At 37.0% G+C, this 16,220-nt stretch overlaps 1 protein-coding gene across 1 annotated transcript in view; it reads left to right on the forward strand.

The window, feature by feature from the left end:
• Positions 1 to 16,220, forward strand: part of LOC126188427 (uncharacterized) — a 641,976-nt gene that overhangs the window by 577,869 nt on the left and 47,887 nt on the right. The window contains exon 6 of the mRNA XM_049930030.1: positions 14,010 to 14,113. Coding sequence (XP_049785987.1) covers positions 14,010 to 14,092 — 83 coding nt within the window. The 3' untranslated portion in view covers positions 14,093 to 14,113. The remainder of the gene's footprint in view (positions 1 to 14,009; positions 14,114 to 16,220) is intronic.

Raw genomic sequence — 16,220 nt, forward strand, 5'->3', positions numbered from 1 at the left:
CAAATGGATATTGCAGTAATTCAGGGTAGTCAGGTCAAAAGGTGAAGGACATTAAGTTACATACAAGTCGTCATTAGTAATTACATTAGTAGTTTGCGGCATTCATAGCCCAGTTACTGAACATTTCTGTACCATGTATATAGTATTACAGAAAAATGTTCATTAATTGATTTACAGACAAGAGTGGCAATCAATGGCCGGTTACAAACCAACAGAAGTCATTATTCAAAACAAGAGCTAATGAGTGTAGCATCAAGCTACTAGTATTCATATATATAGTATAAAAGTGACATAATACAAATTTAAAATATAAGAAACTGTGGCATTCTTTGGCCAGCAAGTATTGAGTATTACAATACATTTTCCCTCCTTCAAATGACATATTTAAAAATAATTATTGGCACTCAGTGGCCAGTTAGAAAACATTAAAAATCATCATTGAAAACAGGAGCTAATCAATGGTATAGTATTAACATAATACATTTAGTTACACTAATTATTGGCACTCAGTGGCCAGTAAGTATTGAATAGTACAAAACATTTTTAATTATTCAGTATTATTCAGAACTCTCTTAAATGGGTAGTATTATTTGGAACTGGCGATACATTTATTTATTTATTTATTTTTGTTAGCAATGCATTGCGTTGGGTAATTACAGGGGAAAGCAAGAGGAGAAAAAGAAAAAAAAATTGCTTCTAGGTTGTTCCTGTAAATGAAAAATGTGTAACGTCATTCGTCATGAGTCAGCTGCAGCAAGGTTATGAAACAAATAGAGTATATGTGATCACATTCATGAATGACACACACAAATGGGCAAAAAAAAAAATGAAAGTACTAGAACAGGTATAATAAGTAACAGGTTTAGTAAGTATCATGAAAAGCTTCTCCTGGAAAAAATACAAAATGGATTATTGAGCTGAAAGAAGAAACGCATACTATGCTGAAAAGTAGTGAACCTCGAATTAACAGGTAGTGAAAGGTGTATAAAAAATGTGTCCCATAGCTGTCCCTTCCAAAACCTTCAGTCATCCTACTAAGCAATAAAATACCTACTGTCAAAATGCACTGCAACAAATACTTAAATAACTACATAGCATAAATACATAACTTCAACATTATACTCATCTGTAAAGAAAAAACTTCATTATCCATCACTTCATTATCCATAACTCCATCATTATCATCACCTGTAAAGAAGAACTTCATTATTCATAGTAGCATATTATTCATCATTATTCATCAGCATTCATTATCATCTGCAAAAAAAATCATTTCATTATTCATTATACAATTATTCCTTATTTCTATCATATTTCATCACTAAAACTAAGATGTGTAGTTCTGTCTGACAGCCTGCATCAATCGCCTCGTATTCTGAAAGAAAAAATTGGTTAAGACTGCTATTCTACGATGTGTATTGTATATTCTTGTTAATGCTTGTTAATCCTGATCCATTTACTCTTCCTCATAAAGTTTTTGCATCTTCTTTCGTTTATTCCGTAGGTGAAATTCCCATTTCTGTTTAATTTATTTCCTTTACACGTTATTTCTTTCTGAAAATGATGAACAAAGATTAATGTCTTGCATTCAAATCATATACCCATTAGATAATGGCTGGTTTATGGTGACATAATTAAGCATACAGCATAAGATGACAGAGAACGTAATAGGTCAAAAGCATAGACAGTGTTCAAAGGCAAAAATGTACATAGAATATCACAATGCAGCAGCAAAAAAAAAAAAAAAAAAATGTAAAACAGACACGATATTGAGATATCATAAGGCAAAAATGTCAAAGTCAACTGGTGTGTGTTATATCTTAACGCATTCATAGTGCATACAAACAAACAGGAAAACAATCATATACACAAGAAATGGAAAATGTGCACGGTCTGATGTGGAACGACAAGAAAAGCGACCTGCTAACCTTACCTTGCCGGGAACTTGCCAAGAAAAAATACGATAGTCATCAGTAAGTGTTCATGTGAGTATAATTGCGTAAGTGGTCATAAAAAAATAGGAAATGGCATTACTGTGCGATAAATCATAAACTATGTTCATTCAATAAAGGGTTTGACGTTGGAGACATGGTGATTGCCTTTACTTTTTATCGTTCTCAAAGTTTCGACGTGTACAAAATCGGGATGAGGAATGCTGCGAATCCGATATGGACCTGCGTATAGAAGTTCAAATTTACTGCACTTACCTTTTATTTTGTTGGATAAATAGTGTGTACGTACTAATATCTTCTGTCCAATGTGAAAGTCACGGCGTGTACAAACCTGTCTTTGCTGTCTTCTCCGGCGCTCTGCGGCACGTTTGATGTTGTTCAGTGCAATGTCAATTATTTCACGGTGTCGTAGTCGACGAGATGTAGGAAAGTTTACTAATTCTTTAATCTTGTTTGGTGGTTCAACGTTTTTCAGTATAACAGACGGAGATAACATAGTGGATTCATTTGGAATGGAATTAATTACATCCTGGAATGAGTGTATGTGTCTGTCCCAATCAATATGTCTTTTATGGCAGTAAATTCTACACAGTTTACAAATTTCTTTCATTAATCGTTCACAAGGGTTCGACGAAGCATGGTACTTGGATATATAGATCGGAGAAATGTTTCTAGCTCGTAACATGCGTGTCCATATAGCAGATCGAAATTGTGATCCATTGTCGGAAATTACTTTCATCTCATGCCCTACATGAAATATAAAATGTTTCACAAATGCTTTCGAAACAGTTTTAGCAGTAGTTTTGCGTAACGGAGTGAAAGTAACAAATTTTGAAGTGAGTTCAACAGCGGCAAAGATGTAGCAAAAACCTCTATTAGTTCTAGGAATCGGACCAAAAATGTCTACAGCGGCCATATGTCTTAATTTAACAGGTACAATGGGATATAATGGAGGAATATGTGAAGTGGTGTCTGACTTAGCTTTCTGGTAAATTTTACATGACGTCGTATACGTTTCTCCATGTTGTTAAAATAACAGTTCTGTCTCAGTATAAGAAAACAGTTTCTTGCTCCGTAATGTGCATAACTTAAATGAGTATACCAGATTAATTTGTTAACAGTGTAATGGTGTCTAATCGTAACATTATTCTTATCTTGCCAAAGGTGTTTAATTTCTTTCCATATGTTGTTTTTATTCTGCTCTTGTGCTATGTCCTGTAATGACGACGAAATAAAATTTTCAAATGCAACTTGCTGGATGTACATGACGCTGAAATTTGCTTTGCAGAAGTTGGTTGCGACGTCTTGCTGATTGTTCCTGAGAGAACGAGATAGTGCGTCTGCTACAACATTTTGGTGCCGGGAATGTGAACTATTGTAAAATTAAATTCCTGTAAATAAAGCTTCCATCTGCTTAATCTGTCGTGAGTGAATTTAGCTGAAAGTAAAAACTGTATCGCTCTGTGGTCTGTATAGACGGTGGTATGTCTGCCATAAAGAAAGTGCCGAAATCTCGTGAAAGCCCAAACAACACATAATGTTTCAAGTTCAGTAACGGAATAATTTCGTTCAGCAGGTGACAAAATGCGGCTTGCAAATGCGATGTTTTTAATTACTGTAGAACCATCTTCTTCAATTTCCTGAAAAATATGTACGCCCAAAGCTGTGTTGGAACTATCGGTGGCAATGGAAAAATTTCTGGTAAGATCTGGGTGCGATAAAAGTGGAGCTTTCAACAAGGCTTCTCTCAGGTTCACAAATTCAGAATTTGCTTGCTTATCCCAAGACCAAATAGTGTTCTTACCTGTTAATTGGCATAATCTAGGTGTGTCTAAGGCAGAGTGATAAATAAATTTACGAAAAAAGTTAATTAAACCCCCAAAACTGCGTAATTGTTTCTTTGTCGTAGGAACAGTAATGTCACGTAATGCTTGAAGTTTTTCCGGATCAGGCGCAATGCCTTCTGCTGAAATTACGTGTCCAAGAAATTTTATAGAAGTTTTACCAAAGTGCGATTTACTAAGATTAACTGTAAGTCCTTGTGCATGAAAAGTTTGCAACAGTCGTTCTAAAATCACATTGTGTTCAGACCAGGTAGCTTCTGCAATAAGAATGTCGTCTACGTGCGTCGTAATTCTTTCTTTAAGTTCTGTTGGAAGTATTGTGTTCAAACCGCGAATAAAAGCTGCAGAAGAAATAGTTAAGCCGAATGGTAATTTGCAAAATTGATAACAGTCACCAAAACAGAGAAAAGCTGTATACTTTCTGCAATTCGGATGAAGCTGAATTTGCCAAAATCCCGATTTTAGATCTAATGTAGAATAAATAGCCGTACCATGAAATTTCAATAGAAGTTCCTCTAATGTCTGTGGTCGATCTGTTTCATTAATAATTATGTCATTGATGTGACGCGAATCAAGTACGAGGCGAAGTGAGCCATCTTTTTTCTTAACAATATGTAGCGGGTTTATGTATGGACTAACTGCCGGTTCAATAATTCCTTGGTCAAGCATATCCTGCAATTCTTTTTTAACTTGTTCTCTGTGGATATATGGAGTAGGATAATGCTTAGCTTTAAATGTATCGTGCTGTTTCACTTGAAATTCATACATAAAACCGGACATAGTACCAGGAATGTTGTCAAAAACTGGAGCTTGCTGTAAAAGAATTTTCTGTAGTTGCGTACGTTCGTCGTCTGTATTTGCACAACTCTGTTTAACCTTATCAGAAATCATCTGAATTACATCATAGTCAGCTTCGTCTGGGGTGTTATAGTTATGTACGTACGTATCCGACAATAATGTGGAATTACAGTCTATGCCACGTGATACAGAAATGACCTTTGTGCGATTAATTGTTTGTTCTTGCGCAGATAGTGAGTGCTGAAATTCTAAAGCCAATTGAACATCTTCATCCTTTAGCATTAAATAGGAATTCTGAAAATCAACCACTGCGTCGTGTTGTACGAGAAAATTAGTACCTAAAATAACGTCTGTTGTCAGTAAAGGAACAATCCAAAAATTTGAGTGAAATGTGTGACCTGCAATACAAAATGATAAATGTGTCTGTAATTTAACGTCTACTCCTTTACTCGATACTGCTCCTTTTACTTTCGTTTTGCCTAGTGGTAATGTAGGATAGGTATTCTCTTTGTTACACTCGTTAAAAGTTTCTTCATTAATGACTGACATAGGTGAGCCAGAATCGATTACTGCTGAAAATTTCGATGAACCAATTTTAATTTCGATGACAGGGTGTGATATAGTTTTCTGAACAACTGGTCTTTCCAGTAAAAGAGTGTCTCTGATATCGTCAAAAGTAATTACATTTTCATGAACAACATTCTGCTTGTCAAAAGAAGTGCTTGTGTTTTTGGAAGATGCGACCTGTACAGTATCTAGTCAGATTCTATCTGACGTGTTATTATTTTCAGGACGATTCTGTGGCATTTCGACTATTTGAACTGTTCTATTACTTCTTCCAGACGTATTACGCTCTGGATGAAATCAACTGTCGGGTTCATTCATGAGACTATGTTCTTGTGGATAATTTTGCTGTTGGTATGACCGACTGTTGTTAGATGTACGCTGAAAATTGTCCTCGTTACTTTTACGTCTGTCGTAATAGTCATTCCTATACGGTGCATTGCGATAGGAATTGAAATACTGTGTTTTCTGTACATAGTTGTTCCTTTGCTGCCGTGCGTTACTATTTGTTGTATCAGGGACGCGGCGAAACATTAAAGCCTTGTTGACCTTGTGCATTCCATTGTTGGTTAGGTATGCTAACCGGCTGATTTTCATGCTGTTGATTTGAAAAACCTCTATTGTTACTAAAGTGTGGTTCCTGTTGCTGAAAATTTTGACGATATTGATAATCAAAATTTTGTCTGCTATTAAAGTTCTGGTGGTTGTCGTTCCTAAAGCGTCTGTTACCTTTCATATTGAAATTACGTGTCTGACCGTAATTACTGTAAGTTTGTTGGCCTTGGTTGTTATATGAAAAATTTTTGTTTACGAAGGAATAATCTGATTGCTGCACTTCTAAAAGCTGCAACAGATCCCTGAATGCCGAAATATTTTCTTTTTGCTGACCCGTTAAAAGTGACACTCTTAATGATCGTGGCAATTTAGAAATACATAATTGAATGAGTGCAGATTCACTGTACGGTTCACTAAAGTACTGGTTTTGTTGGACCATATGCTCAAAAAATTGCGTCACACTGGGAAAATTAGAGTTCTCATAATTTGGCAAACTAGATAGTTGATCCTTAATTCCGCGCTGTGTCGTTTTCGACCAATACGCTGACAGAAAAGCATTCTGAAATTTTTCTACCGAATAGCATTGTCTCGCGATCGGTCTCATACGAGTTGCCGGTTTGCCTTCCAAAAAACTGCAAATAAATGCAAGTTTATGCGTTACTGGCCAAGTCGGTGGAAAAGCAAAGCTAAATTGTTGTATCCAATCTAGCGGATGAATCTGTGTTCTGTCATTTCTAAACTCTTTAAATTTTCTCACTGACAGATAATGTTTGTAATCAAAATTATCATCTCTGTATGACGGAACAGGTTCAGGATTGTATGGGAATCTGTTTGACTGCGGCTGTTCTGATTCCAAGTCCCATACTCTCTGTAGATTACCCAAATTATACGCGCTGCGTGGGTCTGAAAAATGTTCGTGAAGTGGCGTCTGCTGTGATGTGTTATTAACTGAAATACTTTTCATCTCTGTTACTTCTTGCTGTAAACTTGACAATTTTCTACGCAACGTGTTATTAGACGAATCGATCTCATTAATTGTCTGCTGTAAATTTTGGAATTCAGGTGTTTGGTTAAATGAAACTGGTGAAGTATCGTCTGATTTGCTGTCATTATTACTTTAAATAGCGTCAATACGACTGGCCAATTCATCACATTTTTCAGTCAGTATTTTTACCTGATCATCGCTTTTAATGTCAGAAGTATTAATCTGTTTTTGTAATTTACGTGTGGTTTCGTTTAATTTTTTAACGTCAGCTTTGATGACATCAGAATCCTGTATTATTTCTAATTGTTCAAATCTATCTGTCACTGTCTGAATATCTGCTGTGTGTGTATCTGTTTTTGATTTAAGATCAGAAATTTCATCACGTAATTCCGCGTTCAGCTGTTCGATGGTATTAATTTTGTCGGACACTGTAGCAATATTGTTGTCCACGTATGTTTTAGCTTTCGCAAACATTTTACGTTTGTCTTCTTGTCTTTGTGCTGTGATTGTTTCCATTACTTGTCGTTTTACTTCATTCTGATCCTGTATAAATTTACGGAAACGTGTATTACTGTTTTCTATGTGAAGATTAAAACATTCGTCAATCTGATTGTTCTGTTGGTCGAATTTCGCGTCAATCTTTTCATCCATTGTGCGCGAAAGTTCTGCTGTCATTGCTTTAAACTCGTCGCGTAATTGTGTTGCTTTTTCAGAGCATTGTTTACCGACTGCATTAATTTCTTCTCTAAGTGATTCTGTTGCACTTGTTTGCATATCTCTTAATTCTTGCGCAACTATTCGCTACTTTTTCTTGAACAAGCCTCAATTTCCTCGCGTAACTGTTCGTTAGTATCATGACACTGCGCGGCAACAGCTGTAATCTGCTTGCTAAGCTGTCTGGAATTGTTGTCTAATTTTTCATTTAGGTGTTGTTTGAGATTTTCGTTATCTTGCTTGACCTGTTCATTAAGTTGTTTGAAATTTTCATTAACTTCGTTCTTAAATTGTTTGTTATCCTCACTCTGTTGTCTGACCTGTTCACTAAGTTTGTCTTGTTTTTCATTCTGTTTTTCATCCATTTGTCGTAAAAATGCCATAACTTGATCCAAGCCAAAATTACCGGCTCTATCCTCCGTGCTGTTTAATGGTGGATCTAGAATTGTCTCGCTTTCTGTAACCATTTGGTTATTATGAGATGTACAAAAAGGTTTATCAATCGAATGTACACCGTTAGTCACTACTCCGCAACTGAATAAATCCGTCGTACTCTGATTGCTCTGTTAATTTTCATTAGAAAAATGTATCTGTTCGTCACGTAAATCCTGCAAACCGGGTGTGTCAAGCTGGGCAGCACTCATTGCAACAGAGCGCCCCACGTCATCAATTGTCGTCAAATTAACAGAGGACACAATTGAGTTCGCTTGTTCATCATTAGGATGATTGTCAGTAAACGGTGAATTGTCATCATTATATTGCGTGTCACAAGTACTATCGGTGAAATGATTTAATTCGGTTATTTCACTCACTATACCTCGCGATGCACTATTAATTGTCTTTCGCGGCATTTTTATACAAGTCACAAATATTCACAAATGAAACAAAGACAATACAAAAAGCAACAAACAAAAATACAACAGAGAGCAACGAATTGCCGATGATCTGAGGAAAGAAATTCACAAATTAGTAAAAGCGTTGCACCAAATGCTAATTATACTAAGTAAATAAGAGCAAATATCTGACTACTTTTCATAAGATTCTCAACGCAATACGATCCTGGACCGGATGTTGCCAAGTGTAACCTCCCATCAAAAATGTAAGAGATAAATGACAATAGTTTAACCTCCCCGCAAAAATTTTGAAAGGACAATAATTAAATGTTAGAACTAGCAATCTGAGCCATGTGTAAGCTGCCCACAAAAATGTACGACAATTCAATGATAATGAAATCTCAGTGACAATGAAAACGCAAATAGACCGAAATGTCGATCTTAGGCCCTGATTAAACTCAAATTCTTACCTCAATAAAACTGCATCTGCTCTTATTTTTCGCCATAGCTTGGAGGAAATGCATCGCAAATATAATTTTTTTTTCTTTTTGAATTTAAGGGAAACTTTTCTTTAAGGAAATGCAAGGGAAATATTATTTCAAAAAAGGATTCTTTGTTAAAAATGATTGCTTTAAAAACGAAATTATTATTGGGGCGATTCTTGAACAAATTAATTACAGTTAATTTACATTACATTATCAGACGTGCGCTAAGCTGCTTCATTACCTTGTTTAGTAAATATACCTCGTCCTGAATCTTGACCAGAATGCCATGTCGACGCCCGCCGACTCCTCACACACAACAGCTAACTCGCAACTGCAACTACCGACTCCCTACATGCAACTGCACTGTACTCTCGCACGCTATTACTCTCTCGCAACTGAACTGACTACATGCTCTCTGGTCAGAGATTCTGTGGCTCGCCATCGCTGCCTATGAAACGTACGCGTTTCAGCCATCATGCCGTCTTGCTCTCATATCCAAGAGATATAAAGGCCCAATTCGGTTCTTGTGTCAAATGGAAGATGACAAACGTTAGGTTTCTTGTTGGTTAGGGAAGATATGCTGCTGATTTAATTAGGACTCCACCACTTGGAAGTTTGGCAAATAACGTTTTTTTTTTTTATTTTGTTGTCTACGGAGAACAAAACTTTGTGCACAGAGCTACCACCTCTGGCAACAACAACGGCCATAAGCTGGGTGGGCATCGATTTGTACTGCGTTTGTATGACTCATGCGGGTACGTCATTCTGTAACTCTGTGCTACGTCAGCTGAATGCCGTGAGTGGGAGCGTGCGTATCGGATCCTGTGAGCTGACGTTATCAATCTATGAGAGATCTCGAGATCGGGCTGGTCAGAGCAGCTGTCGAACGCCGTCTGTACCAGAACAGCTTTTGACAGCACGGGATACCGTAGTCTGCAGTTATCACGTTGATGGATACCGTCACGGACACCTCGAAGACAGGACGTATCCATCGGCCTAAACACGTCAGAAATGTTAGACCTTCGATCAAATTGTCAGAATCTGTCTGTAATGATTTTGGTCACGTATTTAAATATCTGTAAGTTGACAGAATCTTCTCGTGGTGCCCTACTATTTTTTAGTTTGTTTAATATTTCTTCACTTGAATATATCATTAGTGTTACGATTATTATTATTATTATTATTATTATTTATTATTATTATTAACCAGTGTATTTAATTATAATTAATTTAACGAGTTTGTCATCCGCAGCAACAACAGAAGTATTTGTAAGTAAGAACCGAATTTCCCTGCTGCACTGTAGTTTGTTTCACCCGGACGCGTTTCGCTTTTTTCACCTTAAGGCATCATCAGTGGGAGATAGAATGACACAGTTTCGTTTTGATATTTGCTATTTGTAGAGTATAAAACTGCTGAAGTCTCATTTTTTATGTATGTAAGCGAGCACTTAGAGCTCTTAGCGTTTTTCGCTGGCATCAGCGTTTAATCTTTTCTGGTCACGTGCTGGAGATCGCACTACACCTCTGTTTACGATATATTCCAAACTTTTTTCTTCTAACTTTTCATCTTATTTACTCTTATTGTTGTGATATAACTTCAGGCTCATCTCGCTAATTAAAGTTATTTGATCGAAAATTGTGATTTAAGGACGTTTATCTGCGTACATGATGCCACCGTAACGAAGTCTATGGTGAAAATAACGTATACTCATTTCTGTTATGTTTATACCTGCGTTTATGTGTGTGTGTGTGTGTGTGTGTGTGTGTGTGTGTGTGTGTGAAAGAGGGAGAGAGGGAGAGAGAGAGAGAGAGAGAGAGAGAGAGAGAGAGAGAGAGAGAGAGAGTATATCCACCTGTCCTTCTTATCTTTTGTGAAGTGGGTGGTGTGGTGGTTATTCAGTGACAGCTGTAGAATGTTGAATATCAATCTAATAGCTGTCAAATAATGGTTGAAACTTCCAGTGTTTAGCTGATTTGAGTTTTGGGTTAGATACTTTGTGGAGAGGTTTATGGAAAAATGAGTAGAAGCTACATGGGTGGTATTATTACTGTTATTGTAGTACTATTATGGTAATAGTCCTCTCTTGTAATGTTACTCTATTATTTTGTCTACTAATGTAAACAATGTATTGTTTGCAACGTGTACTTGATCAGTCAACAGGAATTTCTTTTCTACTTTGGTTTTCTGTATGTGGTAATTTTATTGCAAGGTTAGTAGGTGCTTATATTGTTGATTCTAATTAGGTTCATGTTTTCTCCTTTAGTGGTAGGTTTGCGATTGCATTCTCTGAGGCGTTCTGCTAATGCACATTGGCTCGTCTCTTAATTTCAGGCTCTCAACTGTTCTTAGTATCTGATATCAAATGTATTCTCTGTTTGCCCTATGTATCTGAATCACAAGTGTCACACTGTAGTTGATAAACATCTGCTTTCTGATACATTTCTTTAGATTTTGTAAGTTTTGGGTTGTATTTTTTGATAAAATTATCTGTTGCATACGCTATGTTTATTTCCGGTCTATTGATAAATTTGGTGATTTTATGTGTGAGTGTACCTTCGTATGTCACTGTGTACCAACTTGAGTTTTCTCTGCCGGGCGGGATTAGCCGAGCGGTCTAGGGCGCTGCAGTCATGGACTGTGCGGCTGGTCCTGGCGGAGGCTTGAGTCCTCCCTCGGGCATGGGTGTGTGTGTTTTTCCTTAGGATAATTTAGGTTCAGTAGGGTGTAAGTTTAGGGACTGATGACCTTAGCAGTTAAGTCCCTTAAGGTTTCACACATATTTGAACTTTTTTTTTAGTTTTCTCTAACATTTTGCTGATTATTTTGTGTACTTGTTATGGAACTGGATGTTTTTCACTGTGTTTGGTTCTGTTCTGATGTTGTCAATGGCTCTGTGCGTAATAGGTAAAATTCACAATGTATAGGGAGTACAACAACCGTATTACCTTTCTTGATGTAACAATGAAAATGCATAACAATAAGAGCATTTGAAATGTACTATAAACCCAAAGCAACTGACGTTACCCTTTCCCAATCCTCGAACCACCCACACTCATTAAAGCAAGCAGCATTTCAACACATTCCATAGACTCAACATAGGAGCACTCGACAACGAGACGTACCAGAAACAACTTGACATAATAATGCAGATAGACCAAAGCAAAGATTACAATAGTAACGCAGTCTCGAAGCTAATCAAAAAAATTAAAAGTAAAATAAAAGCAGAAAGCACAGAACAATTGACAACATCATAGCAGAACCAAACACAGCGATAAACACCCAGTTCCATAACAAATGCACAGAATAATCAGCAAAATGAAAGATAAAACTCAAGTTGGTACACAGTGACGTACAAAGGTACACTCACACACAAAATCACCAACTTTTTCAATAGACAGGAAATAAACGTAGCATATACAACAGAGAGTTCTACTAAAAAATACAACTCAAAAATGACAAAAACCAATGAAATATATCAGAAAGCAGATGTTTAGCAGTTACAGTGTGACACTTGTGATGACAGATACGTGAGACAAACAGGCAGAACATTTGATATCAGATACTATGAACACTTGAGCGCCAGAAAGTAAGAGACAAGCCACTGTTCGTTTGCAGAACGCCTCAGAGAACACAATCACAAACTGACCACTAGAGAAGGAAACATGAAAGTAATTAGAATCAACAATAAAGGCACCTACTAAGCTTGCTATAAAATTACCACATACAGAAAACCAAAGCAGGAAAGAAACTCCTGTTGAATAATCGAGTACACATTGCAAAGAACGCATTGTTTGTACTAATAGATGAAATAACTAACGAGGAGGTGTTGAATAGGATTGGGGAGAAGAGAAGTTTGTGGCACAACTTGACTAGAAGAAGGGATCGGTTGGTAGGACATGTTCCGAGGCATCAAGGGATCACCAATTTAGTATTGGAGGGCAGCGTGGACGGTAAACATCGTAGAGGGAGACCAAGAGATGAATACACCAAGCAGATTCAGAAGGATGTAGGTTGCGGTAGGTACTGGGAGATGAAGAAGCTTGCACAGGATAGAGTAGCATGGAGAGCTGCATCAAACCAGTCTCAGGACTGAAGAGCACAACAACAACAACAATAGATGAAATAATAGAGTAACACTACGACAGAGGACTATTACCATAATAGTATTATAATAACAATTGTAATACCACTCACGTCCTTTCAACTCACTCGTCCATAAGCCTCTCCACATTCTCTGGCAGCTATTACATTTATATTCAACATTCTACAACTGATGCTGAATAACCTCCCTCACTCCACAAAGGTAAGATGGACATATGTGTATACTCTGTCTCACCCTGTCTCTCACCCTGTCTCTCTCTCATATATATATATATATATATATATATATATATATATATATATATATATATATATATATATATATATATATATAACCGAACAGACATCATTTTCAGCACAGACTTCTTTAGGTTGGCAATATGTACGTAAACAGACGAAAGAGAATGAGATTATAGTGAACTGACTATAGTTACGTCATAAAATTACAGATTTCTATCAAATATCTGTAATTAGTAACAGAAGACTGATATTGCATCACAACAGTAAGGGCAAATACGATGAGAAGTTGGAAGAAAACAGTTCGGAACATAAAAACATGCTTATGTATCGTATATAGAGCTGTAATGCAATCTCCAGCATATGACCAGAAGAGAGGAAACACTGATGCCAACCAAACACGCAAAGAACTCTAAGTACTCGCTTATTTAGTGCAAAATGGGATTTGAATTGTTTTAAAACCTACTAATAACACATATCAATACAAAATGGTCATTCTAGATCCCACAGATGGTGCTTTTAAATAAAAAAGAAAAACGCGAAACTCGTCTGGATGAAATACAATACAGCGCAGTAAAGAAAGGCGCTGTTTATTTATTAACCGAATATATAGTTAATTTCTTGTTCATTCACCATGTTATCGCAGAGTATAGTGAAGTGGAATATCAGGCAATGAAAGAAATTTACGCAGATCACTCGCAGAAAGAAGAAAAAAATTTGTTGTTCCAGATGTTAAGGAATTAAAAAATTAAATTCCGACAGCGTCGATGGAGGATATTGGCCAGCACTTCAGCAGCATACTCTAAAGTGAAGAGTGATAGGAAAGAAACTGACCACTAATAACAATAATAATAGTAATAGTAATAATATTGCGGAAATTTTGCAATCTGACTCACTGTGTAGTGAAGCATAAACCATCGTGCCGTGTTTTGTGTTACAGGCGGCCCGGCGACCTGGCGACCGCGGCAAGTTCTCCCAAGCTCCGCCGTGGCGCTGCTGCTGCTCGCGGCGACCTGCTGCTGAGGAACGGCCTAATACGCCGCGGTCAGTAGCACTTGTAATGGTAGCGGCAGTTCTAGAGATTTATTTGTCTTCACGTCATTATAAGAAAAATATACGTTGTTGAAAATATGTTTAAAAGTTATCATTTGGACTATGATACTATCAGCTGCAGGTAATTTTTCCAAAACCAATGCTTACATGCTTTCTTTCGTATCTCATCGCGATTCACTGCACTCATTGCTCGTTTGATGCACTATGTGTCTAAGTCGGAATGTCTCCCTCCCTCTCTGTCCCTCTCCCTTTGGCATTTCCTGTACATAATTTTTTTATGGAATGTGGATATCTTGCAGTTGTTCACAATCTGACATTCCTTTGATGTCATTAGTCTCCTTAGACAAATTATGCCATTTTTTTGTGCATACATTGCTGTTTTGAGTTTCTCGTTTATTTTGTCTGAGTAAATATTAAGTTAGTTCAGCTCATATTTCCTGATCATGAACGGTTCAATTACGCTACTGCGGCTACGATTCTTATTTCAATACTTGTATGTAAATAACTGATTGGTATATATTCTCACATATTTTCATATAGTATGATATGATCACCAAGTGTTTAATATTCAATACTTTACCGATTACCTTTCTTAACAAGCACTCCTACAGATTTCTCGATAAATTGAAATCTGAGCGTATAATTTATGCACTTTAGCTGTCCCCCTCCCATAGAAAAATGCAAAGCTAAGGATTTACAGGGTGGCGCTAAAAAAGGCTTTAAGAAAGTTTTTGGGTACTACAACGTAATATGGATGATACATTCTTGTTGCCATATTTATGTTGTAGCAAACAGCTTAAAATTTAATACATAACGTTTCCAAAGTTCTTTATTTCTGCAACAGATTCTTGAAACGTATTCCGTAATGACTTTCTGATGATCATCATTTTAGGCTGCAGGAACCTCTCTGGAAATTTCAGTATGAGTGTCCTGGAATGTTACAGGAACATATTTGAAGACTCTGTCCTTTAAAAACACCGTCAAAATATTACACGTATTGAGATCGTGATTATAACGGAGCCATTCCACAAAAAGTCCAATGAAAACTAAGGTGTCTAGAGCGACGATCCGATGTTTGAATATCGAATTAAGGAAATGGCAGACGTCTGCAGGATGGTGCAGGATGGTGCTCCATCCAGCACGAATCAGTAGTTTTTGAGCATTCGGTAGCGTCGTGCAACCGGTAGAAATTCATTTTGCAGGACTAGGCTGTATTTGACTCCTGTGACAGGTTCCACAATAACACCGAGCCCAATAATGCTCACCAAACAGTGACTTTTTGTCGATGCAGTGGAGCAGTAGCAGCTTGAATGTGTGGATTCACAGTATCCTCGTTCAGTGATAATGCTGCCATTCTGAAATGTGATCTGAGACTTAGGTCAGTGAGCTGCAGAATTTCAGAACTGCAATACGGCAATATCTCAAGGAGAACCATTTACGTCACACGGTCAAATCGCAGTAGACAAACACTTTATAACAAGAATTTTGCGCCACCCTATGGTAGACAGGGCTATAATAAATACCTTTAAACGTTCGAAAATGTGCCACGGACGGTGCTTTTAATTCATTGCTTCAGCTTCAGTCCTTATCTAACATAAAGTTGAGACTTATACGTCTCCAGAAAAATCAGTACCCTTAAATATGTTACTCGCAAATAACAGAACAGCAAAGGTGCTACCTGCTCACGACGTACTCTTTGCTAGTTTCTTTGTAGTTAAGCTCAATTTCACTGGATTTCAATATTCAACTGTAGAAATTGTTTGTACACATTCTCCGCAATAAGCATGTATTTATAATCCAACAATGTTGATTTCTCTCTCTAAACTAGCACTGCCATTTTTTGTTTCTTTGCGTTCGGTAACTGTAGAGTATTATAGTTACTGACCGGTTCTAACTATATTTCACTGTTTCTTCTGCTTTTTTTGCCACGAGCTCTCGCGTTTATCTGTAACTAAAGTGTTTAGCGTTATCAGCCAGGAGAATATTTCGTCTTTGTGGCCGACGAGTTCATCGACAAACGATGCTACCCCAAGGAAGCTTATCTATTAACTCATTATCTGATAATTTCAAGTTTTTATTTATTAGAATCGAGTGCTTC

This window comes from Schistocerca cancellata, chromosome 5, assembly GCF_023864275.1.
Source record: "Schistocerca cancellata isolate TAMUIC-IGC-003103 chromosome 5, iqSchCanc2.1, whole genome shotgun sequence".
Taxonomy (NCBI): domain Eukaryota; kingdom Metazoa; phylum Arthropoda; class Insecta; order Orthoptera; family Acrididae; genus Schistocerca; species Schistocerca cancellata.